Source organism: Carcharhinus amblyrhynchos, chromosome 7, assembly GCF_965287045.1.
Source record: "Carcharhinus amblyrhynchos chromosome 7, sCarAmb.v2.hapA, whole genome shotgun sequence".
NCBI lineage: Eukaryota > Metazoa > Chordata > Chondrichthyes > Carcharhiniformes > Carcharhinidae > Carcharhinus > Carcharhinus amblyrhynchos.
This window is the reverse complement of record NC_137330.1, coordinates 3,629,249-3,644,568: the sequence shown is the minus strand read 5'-3', so window position 1 is coordinate 3,644,568 and position 15,320 is coordinate 3,629,249. Positions and strand designations below refer to the sequence as shown.

At 43.7% G+C, this 15,320-nt stretch overlaps 1 protein-coding gene across 1 annotated transcript in view; it reads right to left on the bottom strand.

Moving 5' to 3' along the window:
• LOC145345311 (Fc receptor-like protein 2) overlaps nucleotides 1-15,320 on the bottom strand; it is a 130,587-nt gene that overhangs the window by 63,125 nt on the left and 52,142 nt on the right. Inside the window, exon 3 of the mRNA XM_080193126.1 lies at nucleotides 10,583-10,700. Coding sequence (XP_080049252.1) covers nucleotides 10,583-10,700 — 118 coding nt within the window. The remainder of the gene's footprint in view (nucleotides 1-10,582; nucleotides 10,701-15,320) is intronic.

Here is a 15,320-nt window from a genome sequence, read left to right as displayed (position 1 = left end):
CCAGAAAGGTTTAATTAACCGAGAAAAGTAGAAATTTATCACTGTCCATTCTTGATTCATGTCCTAAAACAGAACTTTGTAATGTGATGATTTTGTGATTCTGAATGAAAATACTTATGATACAATTCTTTGAAATAGACCAACAGCTGTCAGTTAGTGAAGTGTGTGTATTTATTTATTAGTGTCACAAGTAGGTTTATATGAACACTGCAGTGAAGTTCCTGTGAAAATCCCCTAGTCGCCACACTCTGACACCTGTTTTGGTACACTGTGGGAGAATTTAGCATTTCCAACGCACCTAACCAGCACATCTTTCGGGCTGTGGGAGGAAACCAGACCACCCACAGGAAACCCATTTAGACACGAGGAGAACGTGCAGACTCATCACAGACAGTGACCCAAGCCAGGAATCGAACCCACTCCCTGCCACTGTGAGGCAGCAGTGCTAACCATAGTGCCACCGTGTCGCCTTGTGTTTGTGTGACAGAGACAGAGAGAGAGCATAAATGTGTGTGTGTGTGTAAGCGGGGGGGTGGGGGGGGGGGGGGGGTGGGTGGTGTTGGAGGGAGCAGTGGGGTGTGGGTGTACAGGGGCAAGAGGGTGAGTGAATGAAAATTAAGGTGTGATTGTGTATGAGTGCTTTTCTGTGTGAGACAGAGTGTGTGCACATGTGTGTTTGTGAATGTGTATTGTGTGTGTGTGTGTTACTGTATGGGTGTGTGAATATGAGAGAGAGATTGAGGGATCCTTTGTGTGATTGTGTGTGTGTGTTTTACCGCACATGTATCCGTAGCAGAGGGCGAGAGATTGTGTGCCTCATGTATGTGCATCCTTGTATGTGTATGCGTGTGTACATATGAGTGTGTGAGCAAAAGTATGTAAGGGTGGCACTGTGACACAGTGGTTAGCACTGCTGCCTCACAGCACCCGGGACGGGGGTTCGATTCCCTGCTTGGATCACTGCCTGTGTGGAGTTTGTATGTTCTCCCCGTGACTGTGTTGGTTTCCTCCAGGTGTCCCAGTTTCCTCCCACACCCCAAGGATGTGCGGGTTAGGTTGATTGCTGAATTGACACTAATTTCGGGGGGATTAGCAGGGTGAATGTGTGGGGTTATGGGGAATTATGGAATTGTTATCAGTGAAGGCTTAATGGGCCAAATGGCCTCCTTCTGTACTGTAGGGATTCTATGTGTGTGTATGCGAGTGAGTGAGTATATTCGAAAGCTTGCTTTCTTCCAAGAGGAGAGTGTTGATGAGGGTGTGAGGTTGATCCCATCTGCCTGACCAAGGACAAAAAATAATAGGGAATAACTGGTTTCCTTACTGGAGAATACCCAGTGTTATTTCACAGGGATTCACGTTAGGGACACAGATATTTTTCATGTAAATCACTGATTTTTACACAGATCATAAGTTAAACGTTTGCAGTTTTGGCATTCAATGCAAACGCATTTGAGTACAGGGGTAAAGAGTTTGTGTTGAAATTGTACAAAGTTTTGGTCAGATTGAATATGGAGTATTATTGGTAATGTTGCTGTCCATTGCAAAGGAAGGATATAACCACTGTAGAGGGAGTCCCACTAAGTGAATTCTGTGATGAAGTGATTATTTTATGAGCAGAGATTGAAGAACTGTGAGCATTTTCACGAGAGTTTCAATAACTGAGAGGCAATCTCTGAATCATCCAAGCCTCTTACTTGTCATAACTGGAAAGATGTAAAAAGGATGTTTCCCCTTGCTGGTGGGTCCAACATCAGGGGCTACCATCTCAGAATAAAGGACAGACCATTTAATAGTGAGGTTATGAGGAATTTCTTCATTCAGAGAGACATGAACCTTTGGAATTGCTTAGCTTAAAGGGTTGCAAAATGTCAGAACATTGTGAATGTTAGATTTCTGGACACTAATGACCATCAGGGAATTGGGGTGTATTGCGAAAATGATGGAGAGGTCGCATATTAGTTTACATTTAGAAGAACAGGTTCAGAGGGTCAAGTTGACTACCCCCTTTTACTATGTTGCTGTGAAAGGAAACAAAGTTACAGCAAATGGATAGTTGCAGGTCTCCAGTAGTCCATAGACAAATTGCTAAAATTGGGACATGGTCTCCCTTTCCGAGGAATGACATTCCTGCTCTCGAGATAGTGCAGTGAAGATTTACCAGGCTGATTCCAGGGATGACGGGAATGATGCATGAGGAGAGATTGACTAGGTTAGGATGGTTTTCCCTGGAGTTCAGGCGAACGAGGGGGATCGTACAGACTCATAGGACAAGACAGGGTAGATGCCAGGAGGATATTCCTGCGGGTGGGGGTGTCCAGAACTAGGGGCCTCAGCCTGAAGGTTCGGGGTGAACCATTTAGGATGGAGGTGAGGAGACATTTCTTCACCCAAAGTGTGGTGAGCCTGTGGAATTCATTACCACAGATTGTGGTTGATACCAAAACATTGAACGTATTAAAAAAAAGAGGCTAGAAATAGCAGTGGGGCGAATGGGGTCAAAGGTTATGGAGAGAAAGTAGGATTAGGCTATTGAGTTGGATGATCAGCCATGATTGTGATGAATGGCGGAGCAGGCTTGGAGGGCTGAGTAGCCTCCTCCTGCTCCTTCTTCTATGTTTCTATGTCTGGCAGCCAAAGTTAAAAGTAGAAAACTGTTCAGGCCTACATCTTGTGGGAAAGTCAAAGAACGCAAGAAGGTCCGAATGGCCTAATTCTGCTTCTATTTCATGTATTTCACAAGCAATTATATATCTAATTTCATCTTAAAATCAGACAATGTTTTGTCTTCAATTACCTTCTGCGGTAGTGAATTCCCCAAATTCACCACCCTCTGGGTGAAGAAGTTTCTTCTCGTCTCAGTTCGAAAAGGTTTACCTCTTATCACCAAACTATGAGCCCTAACTCTGGACTCCCCCACCATTGGGATCATTCTATTTGAATGTACCCTGTCTAACCCTGTTAAAATTTTATAAGTCTGTTTGAAATCCCCTCTCACTCTTCTAACTCCAATGAATACAATCTCAACCGACCTAGTGTCTCTTCATATGAAACATTTGCTTTCCCAGATATCAGCTTGGTAAATCTGCACTGTACTCCTGCGATAGCAAGGACATCCTTCCTCAGATAAGAACACCAAAATTGCATGCATTCGTCCAGTTGTGGCCTCGCCAATGTCTGAAACAATTGCAGTAAAACATCCCTATTCCTATATTCAAATCCTCTCACTATGAAGACCAACATACCATTTGCCTTATTCACTGTCTGCTGTACCTGCGCGTTTACTTTCAGTGACTGATGTACCAGAACACCAAGGCTCTGCTGAGTTTCCACCCCTCAAAATTTACACAATTCAAAGAATAATTTGTCTTTCTATTGTTGCCACTGAAGTGGATAACCTCACAACAGTTACGCTACTGTGAAGGAGAAAGAGACAAAACCCAAGTGAGTTACTCCCCGGAAGACTGAATAAATAGATTCTGCAACTTGACAAAACACAGAAGTGCAGTTTATCCAGCAGTTTAAGTATTCAGTCATGACCAAAAAGAACTCAGGAATGAAGAATTATGAGCAAGAATGAGAAATACAATAAAGGGGAAATGAGATGTTGTTATAAAAAGCATAACTAATCAAATGAACCACAAACTGACATGCCTCTTGCGACTAACGTGCTGAGTCTGTATTTTGTATTTCCCTGCACCAAGCATTTTCTTTTTGCAGTCAAAAGAACTTGAAAGAAATTATAAGAAGTGAATAAATTAAAGAGAAAATTAAAGATTTCACAAAAGAGAATAAAAGGTTTCTTTTTCTTTCGAGGGAATTGTCAAGCATTGCAATACTTCCCTTTTCCTGACCTGCCATAATGATGGCACACAGAAGTAAGCTTTACAAATGTCTAAAAGCCATAATGAATCCAAAAATCAGTGGCTGATCAGACTCATGTTAGTGGAGACAGATTCAGAGACATTGATCAGGGACAAAGTTAATTTGCACTTTGTTCAAATTTCAATTCATCATGAATTTGATTTTGAGACAAATTGAGTTTTAATGATTCGCTTTAGTCCTCTACTGAAGCAAAGGAAGGAGTTCATGGGGACAATGTGCTTTGAATTAGAGAAACACAGTGTTACTTCAGGCACAAAATGCATCCATTCGACATTTCCTTAATTCCAACCAACTCCTTCCAAACTTATTCTTTGTCTCTGTACAGCCCTCGTGGATACTGCGTTCCAAGTCAGTACCATTCACAGCGTGAAAAAAAAAACATGTTTTCCTTGCAACTCTAACACAGAACCTTAAATCCTTGTCCCTTGCTCCTTTTTGCAGCAATTAATTACACATTTGTTTTTCTTCCAGAATCATAGAGTTCCTAAAGTGCAGAAGGAGACCACTCAGTCTATTGAGCCAGCACTGGCTTTATCCCCGTAACCAAAATATTTACGCTACTAATCTCCTTGACACTAAGGGGCAATTTAGCATGGCCAATCCACCTAACCTGCACAACTTTGGACTTTGGGAGAAAACAGATGCACCCCAGGGTAATCCACACAACCATGAGGAGAATGTGCAAAGTCCACACAGGCAGTGACCCGAGGCAGAACCCAGGTCCCTGGCGTTGTGAGGCAACAGTGCTGACCACTGTGCGACTATTTCAAACAAACTTCCCTTTTTTTAAGAACTGTTCTGTAAAATCTGTATTCTACTTACTTTCTTCTAGCAGAGAAATTCCAACTTATCTAAAACTACATCCCTCCAACCATTCTGCGCCATCTCCACCAACCTCACATCCATCCAAATATGTGGTGCCGGGAAATAGATGATGTTCAATGGATTGAAGTTCAGAAAAAAATGTTTAAAAAATCTACAGCGTGGACATTTCAGCAAAAATGACAGCCCCTTGACGATAAAGGAGTGGTGGTTTCTGAGGTGTAACACTTGTTACTGAAATATAGTGGCCAGGCTAGATGGAAGTGTAAAGTTGTGCAGGTCCACGGTCTTACAAAAAAAACTATTCCCTGACTCAACAACAACCTCCCCCCGCCAACCCATTCCTGCACCTTCAGGAATCAATGTTGGAAACAATGGAACATTATGCTTTGTGGCTCGGTGACCAAAAGTAGCAATAACAGCAATATCAACTGTGAGAGCAATGATGGCAATGGGAATCAAGCATGCTGGGAACTGTGGCCAAGTTTTAATGCTGGTTAGAATGCTGCTGCACATTGTGACCTGTCCTGTGAGCTGTGACCTGATGTTTCTTCTATGCTGACCAAATAAGGGTAGTTGTTCGGGTTACGTTAGACTTCCCAATGCTGAAGTTTCTCACTATATCCTTACATGGTTACACTATGTGATCTACGTGCGGTTCAGCAGAAACATTTGGGAGTTATTCACAATTAACTCCATTGGCTGTAAGCGAACATTGTGATTGTGTTCTGGTGATATCAGTGACTAAGTGCACTCTGTGTGCACTAAGAGAACACTTTGGGAGACTGGAGAGTTTGGGGTAGAAAAAACTGTTGTTTGAGACTTTGTCTCCAGTGACATCTCAAGACCCATTATCACAAATATGCCTTGAAGAACACCTTTAGAGAAGAAAAAATAAACAGGAGGGAAAATCTACACAGAGAGCAACCTGGCCACGTGGCTGAAACCGGGTAGCATTGGGCTTCCATTAAATGTTTAATGTTAATGTGAGTGTCAGAGGGATACAGTTAAATGAGTTGAAATGTTGCCACTGTTATGAGTCTGTATGAGTATTGGTGCCGAAAGTTAAGTAAAGTGAAATGTTTGGTTTAACTGAATTTGAGTTGACTCCTGTCCTTGGCTTTGTTATACGAAGGTAACTACCTAGAAAGAGGTTTATGTTTACAGCCAGATAATAACTTAGACAAATGTGGATGCAAAGGTATGATGTGGGTATGCCGGCGTTGGACTGGCGTAAACACAGTAAAAAGTCTGACAACACCAGGTTTTAGTCCAACCTATTTATTTGATAATATACTCACTAGCTTTCGGGGTTACCCCCTTCGTCAGGTGAATGGAGAGTTCTGGCCTCAGACAGAGCATATAAAGCACAGACAGTTTAGAGATTACTGATTAAAATGCGAATCCTTACACCTAACCTGCTGTTCAAGACCTGAAGTGGCTGATAATGTGAGTCTCAACAGGGATCTTGGGTTCATGTCGCACTATCTGTAACCCCCATGACTTGCCTGGGTTTGCAAAACCTCACTTACTGTACTGTCTGGAGACAATACACATCTCTTTAAACTGTGATCAGTGCTCCTTCCACTCACATTATCAGCCACTTCAGGTCTTGAACAGTAGGTTAGGTGTAAGGATTCGCATTTTAATCAGTAATCTCTAAACTGTCTGTGCTTTATATGCTCTGTCTGAGGCCAGAACTCTCCATTCACCTGACGAAGGGGGTAACCCCGAAAGCTAGTGAGTATATTATCAAATAAATAGGTTGGACTAAAACCTGGTGTTGTCAGACTTTTTACGATGCAAAGGTAAACAGGCAGGTAGAAAGTCAGTGGGACATTTGGAAAGGTAGGTAAGTAGGGTGATAGTTTTTTGTAAGACCATTTCCCTGCACAACTTCACCCTTTCATTCAGTCTGGCCACTGTCGGTGCTGCATGATGGCACAGTGGTTAGCATTGCTGCCTCACAGTGCCAGGGAACTGGGTTCAATTTCTGGCTTGGGTAACTGTCTTTGTTAGTTTGCACATTGTCCCCGTGTCTGCATGAGGTTTTCACCAGGTGCTCTGGTTTCCTCCCACAGTCTGAAAGACATGCTGCTTAGGGGCATTGGCCGTGCCAAATTCTCCCTCAGTGTATCCAAGGAGTGTGGCGACTGGGGGATTTTCACAGTAACTTAATTTCAGTGTTAATGAGAGCCTGCTTGTGACACTAATAAATAAATTTTGGGTGGCACGGTGGCACAGCAGTTAGCAGCTGACTGTCAACAGTTGGGCGGGAGGGGGAGGAATGGCTTTCAAAAAGTCCCAATGTCCTAATAGAGGACAGGCTAGAAATGCCTGCAGCATCCTGGACAGTTGATGGCCGTAGATATGAAGACTATAGTATGGGAGGAAACCGGAGCACCCGGAGGAAACCCACGGGGAAAACGTGCAAATTCCATACAGTTTGCACATTTTCTGTCTGGATGGCAAAATGGATGAAAAACCTTTCAGATCCTTGCTTTGTCGATATGTGTAAAAGCAACAGTACTCAGTGATTCCTTTATGAAACATGCGTGTCATCATTAACCTCAGTTCTGGATACCACAATGTAGACAATATATTAATCCGGACTAACGTAGGATTATTATTTTTGAGACTTACCCTAATGGTTTTTCAGAATAAGACGTGATTAAGTTGATTAAGTTGCAGCATGGAGGCACAGTCGTTGGCACTGCTGCCTCACAGGGTTCAATTCTGGCCTTGGGTGACTGTCTGTATGGAATTTGCACTTTTTCCCCGTACCTGTGTGAGTTTTCTCTGGTTGCTCCGGTTTTCTCCCATACTATAGTCTTCATATCTACGGCCATCAACTGCCCAGGATGCTGCAGGCTTTCTAGCCTGTCCTCTATTATGGCATTGGAACTTTTTACCAGCCATTCCTCCTCCTCCCACCCAACTGTTACCAATAGACCAACACTGAGACCATGTAAAACAATGTGTCTAGAATACAATGCTTGCTTTTTCAAACATATATCCACCCTCTCTGTTAATGATTTAACTAACTGGTCTCCATCTATGAAACGATCTATCATCAAATTTTGCCTCCTTTTGGGGAATTCCAATAATTTTAACACTTTTCAAGTCACTTGTAGGAAAGGTATGTTACTGGTGATGTGACTGATGATTGCAGCTTCAGCTGTGGGAAGCAATCTAGATCAGAAGGAAGCCCAAGATGAGTAAGTTACAATGGTGTTGGTGAATGCTTCCTGTTAGTGCATATTTGTCCCAGGCAAGGATATCTCTCAGTCACACTTTCACACACACACACGACACACACAAATGCATACAGACTCACAGAAACACTCACACAAACACTCACAAACACACAGAGACATACACACATGCACACACAGAAACATAGACACACAGAAACACATACACATAAACACACAACACACACGAGGAAAAGGCAAAATACTGTAGATGCTGGAATCAGAAACAAAAACAAAAAGTGCTGGAAAATCTCAGCAGGTCTGATAGCATCTGTGAAGAGATAATAGAGCCAATGTTTTGAGTCAGGATAATCCTTCCCACACGCTCACCAATACACAGACATTCACAAATTCATGCATTCACGCACACGTATGCACAGGTACACACACATACTCACACATATACACACATAAAAATGCACATGTACACACAAGGACTTAGACAGATAAGGATACACATTCTCAAAGGCATATGCTCACAAACACACACGTAGAAACATACTCACAATCCCTCACACACAAACACAGATACACACATGCATAAACACACACATATACAGACGCGCACATACACACAATTACAAGCACAAACATATTATCCAAAGATGTGCGGGGTAGGCTGATTGGCCGTGCTAAAATTGCCCCTTAGTGTTCTGAGGTTAGAGGGATTAGTGGGTAAATATGTAGGGATATGGGGGTAGGGCCTGGGTGGGATTGTGGTCAGTGCAGACTTTCTGCACTGTAGGGTTTCTAAGATTCTGTACACAAACAAACACAGATACACAAATTCTCAGACTCATACACACACTGATGCAGATACAAACACACATTCAGGCTCTCGCCCACCTATACATTCACACCCATATTCACAATCAGTTGCACACATCCACACAGTCACAGCATCCATAACTATATATGTGTGTGAGTGAACAAAGAACAGAGAAAAGTCGAGTACAGGATCAGGCCCTTCAGCCCTCCAAACATGTGCTGATCATGGTGCCTGCCTGAACTGAAACTGGATGTAATTACAGAGTCCATATCCTTCCATTTCCATCTCATTCATGAATTCATCTAGTTGCCCCTTTAATGCTGCTATCGTACCTGCTCCCACCACTTCTCAGGCAGCGAATTCCAGACGTTCACCACCTCTGTGTAAAAGAAAACTTGCCTTGCACATGTCCTCTAACGTTTTCCTCACACATCTTAAATCTATGTCCCCTAGTACTTAACATTTCTACATAGAAAAGAGCATCTGACTATCCACTCTGCCCACACCCCTCATAATCTTGTAAACCTCTATCAGGTCACCCCTCAACCTCCATCATTCCAGTGAGAACAACCTCTCCTCATCACTAATACCCTCCAGACCAGGCAACATCCTGTGAGAGGGAGAGAGAAAGTGTGTGTGTGTGTGTGTGTGTGTGTGTGTGTGTATGTGTGTGCATTTGTTTGTGTGTGTGTGTGAATGTGCATGTGTTTGTTTGTGTGTGTGTGAATGCGTCTGAGAGAGTGTGTGGTGTGTCTGTTTGTGTACGCCCGTCTGTGTTTGAGAGAAAGAGACTGTGTGTGTGTGTGAAAATATATGTGTGCTAGATAATGTGTGTTTCTGTGTGTGCAAATATACATGTGAAAATTCAGTCTTTGTCTGTTTCCTTACAGATTGTTAGCGGTCGTTTTAATACATACTGATCCTTACAAAGTAACAGCAAGGCCCACGGGAGATCCATCTCGACTCCTCTCTCTGACAGGAATTTTCTTCAGAAAGCCAGGGCCAGATTGACAATGCCCAATGCTGTTTGAATTCGAGCCAGCGATTGCGATTGTGTCTTGAAGAGCAGAGAACCTGAAGGGGACAGAGGTGGAGTGAGTCACCGGCAGTGCTGGGCATATAACAAACTCAATAGACACGAGATAACATCACCCGGTACACTATGAGAGCTTCAAGGCTGGACAAAGGCCGAGACAAGTGAGGAGGGAGGAGTGGTATTCTTGCACACAGCGGCTGGACAAAGCAAAGCATGAGTAAACTCCAAAGATGAAAAATAGAAGCAGAAGGAGGCCATTCTGCCCTTCGAGTCTGTTCCACCATTCATTTTGATCATGGCTGCTCATCAAATTCAATATCCTGATCCCGCCTTCTTCCCTTATCCCACGATCTCTTTAGCCCCAAGATATATATCCAATTTCTTCTTGAAGTCACACAATGTTTTAGGTTTCTGTGGTAGTGAATTCCACACACTTATCACCCACTGGGTGAAGAAAGTTCTCCTCACCTCAGTCCTAAAAGGTTTACCCCTTATCCTCAAAGATCCCTCGTTCTGGATTCCCCACACCATCGGGAACATTCTTTCTGAATCTGCCCTGCCTAAACCTGTCAGAATTTTACACGTTTCTGTGAAATCCCCTCTCACTCTTCTAAACTCCAGTGAATATAATCCTAACCCGCTTAATCTTTCCTCATGTGGCAGACCCGCCATCCCAGGAATCAGCTGGGAAACCTTTTGAGTACTCCCTCCACAGCAAGGCTATCCTTCCTCAGATGAGGAGACCAAAACTATCCACAAGACTCCAAGTGTGGCCTCACCAATGGCTTTTCAAGTAACACCTCTGTTGTTTCATACCTGCTGCTGTTGTGTGAAGTTGCTGCCGTTTTTCTGGAGACCAGCTTGCCCCTGAACAGACGGACTGTAACCGTTGTTTAACGGGGCAGCTGGAGTGATCGTCTGAGGTCAGTCGGTTCTGAGAATAGAGAATAAAAGAAACATAGTTCCTCTTTCCAGTGCAGCTGAGCAGCACTTGCAACACAGGCGATTGTGTGGAGTGAAGATTTCACCTGCAAAAAGCAGGACTGACAAACTGAGAGTCGGGTCCAGAATCCGCAACACCGAAAGGAGGAGCAGGTGCCTGAAGCTTGCTCTGTAATAGTTCAATTTTGACCTGCAAAAGTTCAAAGGCCAAAACCCAACGTTAAACTGGACATCTTTGCTGATTAAGGAAGAGCAGGCCTCCTGTAGGAAATGTTCCATTCTGATATGAAGCTCTCGTCTTGAAATGAACTGGCTCCAAACCGCAGCTGGGTTGACAACAAAAAAGAGAATTCTGTAAACCTCCCCCCTGCTCCCCACCAACCCCCCGCCAAAAAAAGATACGCCTTTCACCACACGGAGGTTTGAAACTTCCACTGAAAGCTATTCAGTTCTTCATTCGCCTTGCCTCTCTGGATGTCAAACCTCCTCTTCTGTATGCAAATATTTATTTCATGGGTGTAGGTGTTCATAGAATCCCTACAGTGCAGAAGGGGACCATTCAGCCCATCAGGTTTGCACCATCAACAATCGCACCCAGGTACTATCCCCATAATCCCACTTTTTTTTCTCTTGCTAGTCCCCCTGATACTAAGGGGCAATTTATCATGGCCATTCCCCCTAACCTACACATTTTTGGACACTAAGAGACAATTTAGTGTGGCCATCAGCATAGCCCACACATCTCTGGAGTGTGGGAGGAAACCGGAGCATCCAAAGGGAACCCATGCAGATATAAGGAGAATGTGCAAACTCCACACAGTCACCCGAGGCAGGAATTGAACCCGGGTCCTTGACGCTGTGAGGCAGCAGCGCTAACCACTGTGCCACCTGGTCAGTATTTGCTGCCTATCACTATTTGTCCTTTTACTGAATGGTTTGCCTTGGCACTTCAGAGGGCAGTTCACGGTCAACAGCATTAATGTGAGTCTGGTCACATGTAGGCCAGAGTTGGTAAGGGTGGCAGTTTCCTTCCCTAAAGGACATTAGTATCTTCCAAACAAAAAGCTTTAATTGTCCTTAAAGAAATCAGTTTTGCTTCACCTTTCTAAGGAAGGATATATCAACATTGGAGGCAGTCCACAGAAGGTTCACTAGGTGGATCCCGGGTAGAGGGGGATTTTCCTATGAGGAGAGGTTAAGTAAGTTGAGCTGATACGAACTGGAGTTTAGAAGAATGAGAGGCGGCCTTATTGAGACAGATCGGATTCTGGGGAGGGTTGATGGGTAGATGCTGAGATGTTGTTTCCCCTTGCGGAAGAGTCTAGAACCAGAATGAGGGGATATGGGGAACAGGTGAGGAGGTGGGTCTGAGACGTGGAAGTGATCAGCCACAATCTGATTGAATAGTGAAACAAGCTTTAAAGGCTGAATTTGCTGACTTCTGCTTCTAATCCTTCTGTTGTTATATGCCAAATTTTGCAACAGCTTCCAATCCAAACTCACAACCACTAACATCTAGAAGGATAAGAGCAAAGATATGTGGGAACACCATCACTGCAAGCGCTTCCAAACCATTCGCCATCCTGGCTTGGAAATAAATCACCTTCACTTCACTGTCGCTGGGTCAAAATCTTGGAACTCCTTCCTGAACAGCACCGTGTGTGTTCCTAACCACAGGAACTGCAACAGTTCCTGAATGAAGCTCACCACCATCTTCTCAAGGAGCTGTTTGGGATGGACAGTGAGTGCTCACATCCCATGGGAAAGTAATAGAAAATGTTCATCTGTATCATCCCCCTCCATGTTTTAATATAAATTCCTCTATTCCGTTTGAGTCAGCTACTTCCAATTTCACTGGTTAATCACCCAGGGAGAGGGAATGTCGCACTACTAATTTATAAAACTTATTTGTGACTATTTTGTATGAATAACCCCAGATATACACACACACACACACACACACACACAGCCACAAACCCTCAGATACAGACACATACCTCCATAAAAATCCACACACACTGATGCCCATACAGAGGCACACAGTCTCTGACACACAGATGCAACCACGCACATGTAGACACACACACAAACACACACATTGTCTCAGGCACACACACACACACACACACACACACACACACACACACACACACACACACAGAGGCACACAAGTGGACAAAAGAAAAACACAGACACACACATATGCAGGCATGCACACAAACACAGATGTACACACAAATACATCACTCACACATGCACTGTGACAACACTGAGTGTTTAAGGCATGTATTTAAAAAATGTTTCTTTTGTGGTTTTTTTTCAAGCAGTTCTGAGCGTTATATTTTGGCACCCTAATGCATGCAGCTGGTGTTCTCTAATTGTTACTGAAGCAATATCATGGACCTCTTGCTTATTTTTAACCTGGCCTAATGCAGTGTCCTGGGGATTTGATGGTCCTCTTGGAATTGCTGGCTGCAGCATGATTGACAAATCCTGGGGACTTTTTTATCCCACGGAAATTTCCAAGGTTTTAGTTTTGATTGTTGCTGTTAGAAACAGGTGGGAGAAGGCAGGTTTTTTCTGTCTCCCTCTCTCTTCAGAGGCCAGCTGAAAGTTCCGGGACTGCTTGGTCTCAGAGATTTAATCCAACATTAAAAGAACCAATTCACAGTGAGTGTTAACAAACTGAAGACCCAGTATCTCGTGAGCATACTTGCATTTTATGGCAAGTCGAGAAGGTGGTGTATGTTTGTGGGATGTTGTTTGACTTGGAACATCATAGATAGCTAGTTGTGGGCTTAGCTGGTTAAGCCAGCTATTCCATTGTTCTTACCAGGACAGCAATTGAGGTCAGGTATTCCAATTTGTTTCACTGAACTAAATATTGTCAGATGTTGTGGAGGGATTTGAATCCTTGCTACCCAGAGCATTAGCTGTTGAAAAATGGCCCCAGTGACAGTATAACTGTCACCATTCCTTTTGGTATCGCTGTTTTATGCTGTTCTATCACCTCTTCATAATGAGGATCAGAACTGTGCACAGTGCTCCAAGTATGATCCAACAAACACTCCTGTATAAGACTCTGGCAACCACTGCACTCTATTTCACTTTTTGGAAATAGCATCCCAGTATTTTGTTTGCATTGCTACGTCTGGGAGGGTTGTTGAACTGTGTGGGGTATCACAGGCTGAACTTGACAGCATTCACACTGGCCTGAAATGAATACACGTGACTCAGGTATCATCGGTAGATACAGGCAGTAGCAGATCATATCACCTTCCGAACTTTATCATCATCATTTACATTCCCTTTGTCTTTTAGTCTCTCCTACTCCTATCAATTACAGCCTCCACCTTCTGATTTTCCTTATTTTCAGCTCTGATGAAGGTTCATCCAGAACGCTGGCTCTATTCTCACTCCATAGATGCTGTCAGACCAGCTGAGACTTTTTAGCATTTTCTATTCTTGTTTTAGGTACACTGGTGTATTTTTTAACCAAATGTTATCTCGGGCCAGGTACCAATGTCATGTCTCTGCCATTGCTTGTCAACCTTTTGCTATCAGCAAGGGTCAGATCAAGGCCCAAATCAGGGGCAATGCCTTTTCTTATCAGCTCGGAGCTTGAATGTCTCTCTTGTGGGGACAAGGAATTGGATTCAGATTGAATTGTTTATTTTGGAACAAGGTAGAAGATGGATTCATGGCCTGCCCTGTTCACACTTAACATTGGCATTGTAACGATAAGAAATGATTCATTTTAAACAGTGGCACTGTGGTTAGCACTACTGCCTCACAACGCCAGGGACGCAGGTTCAATTCCAGCCTCGGGTGACTGTCAGTGTGGAGTTCGCACATTCTCCCCCGTGTCTGCGTGGGTTTCCTCCGGGTTCTCTGGTTTTCTTCCACAGTCCAAAGATGTACAGATTAGATGGATTGGACATGGTAAATTGTCCCTTGATGTCAGGGGGATGAGTAGGGTAAACGCGTGTGGTTACAGGAATAGGATCTGGGTGGGATTGTTGTTGGTCCAGGCTTGATGGGTCAAATGGCCTCTTTCTGCACTGTAGATATTCTATGATTCTATGAAACAAATTTGTTCTTGAAAATCATCTCTGGCAGTGAATAACAATTCCACAAATCTCCATGTAACTCCACTTTGGGACTGGAGGAAGACACTGCTATGTTTTTGTATTCCTACCCCAATCTCACCAACTTCTCATGGCTTAAACAACACACAGAGTCCGCTACACAAACATCACTGGCACAGTTGGTCCCGTGATTGTCTCTCAGTTGGAAGGTTGAGTATACTGGTTCCCGTCAGAGATTGCACCGAAGAAGAAACACATAGTTTGGCAGTCCAATTGTATAGAACACAAGAAACAACACTTTTCACTTTGGACTAATCATAGAATCTTACATTCTCACAGTGCAGAAGGAGGCCTTTCAGCCCATTGGGTCTGCACTGACCACATCCCACCTAGATCCTAACCCCATGCAGTTACCCTAGCTAGTTCCCCTGACACTCAGGAACAATTTAGCACGGGCAATCCACAGAACACACACATCTTTGGACTGTGGGAGGAAACTGGAGGCCTGCGGGAAACCCATTCAG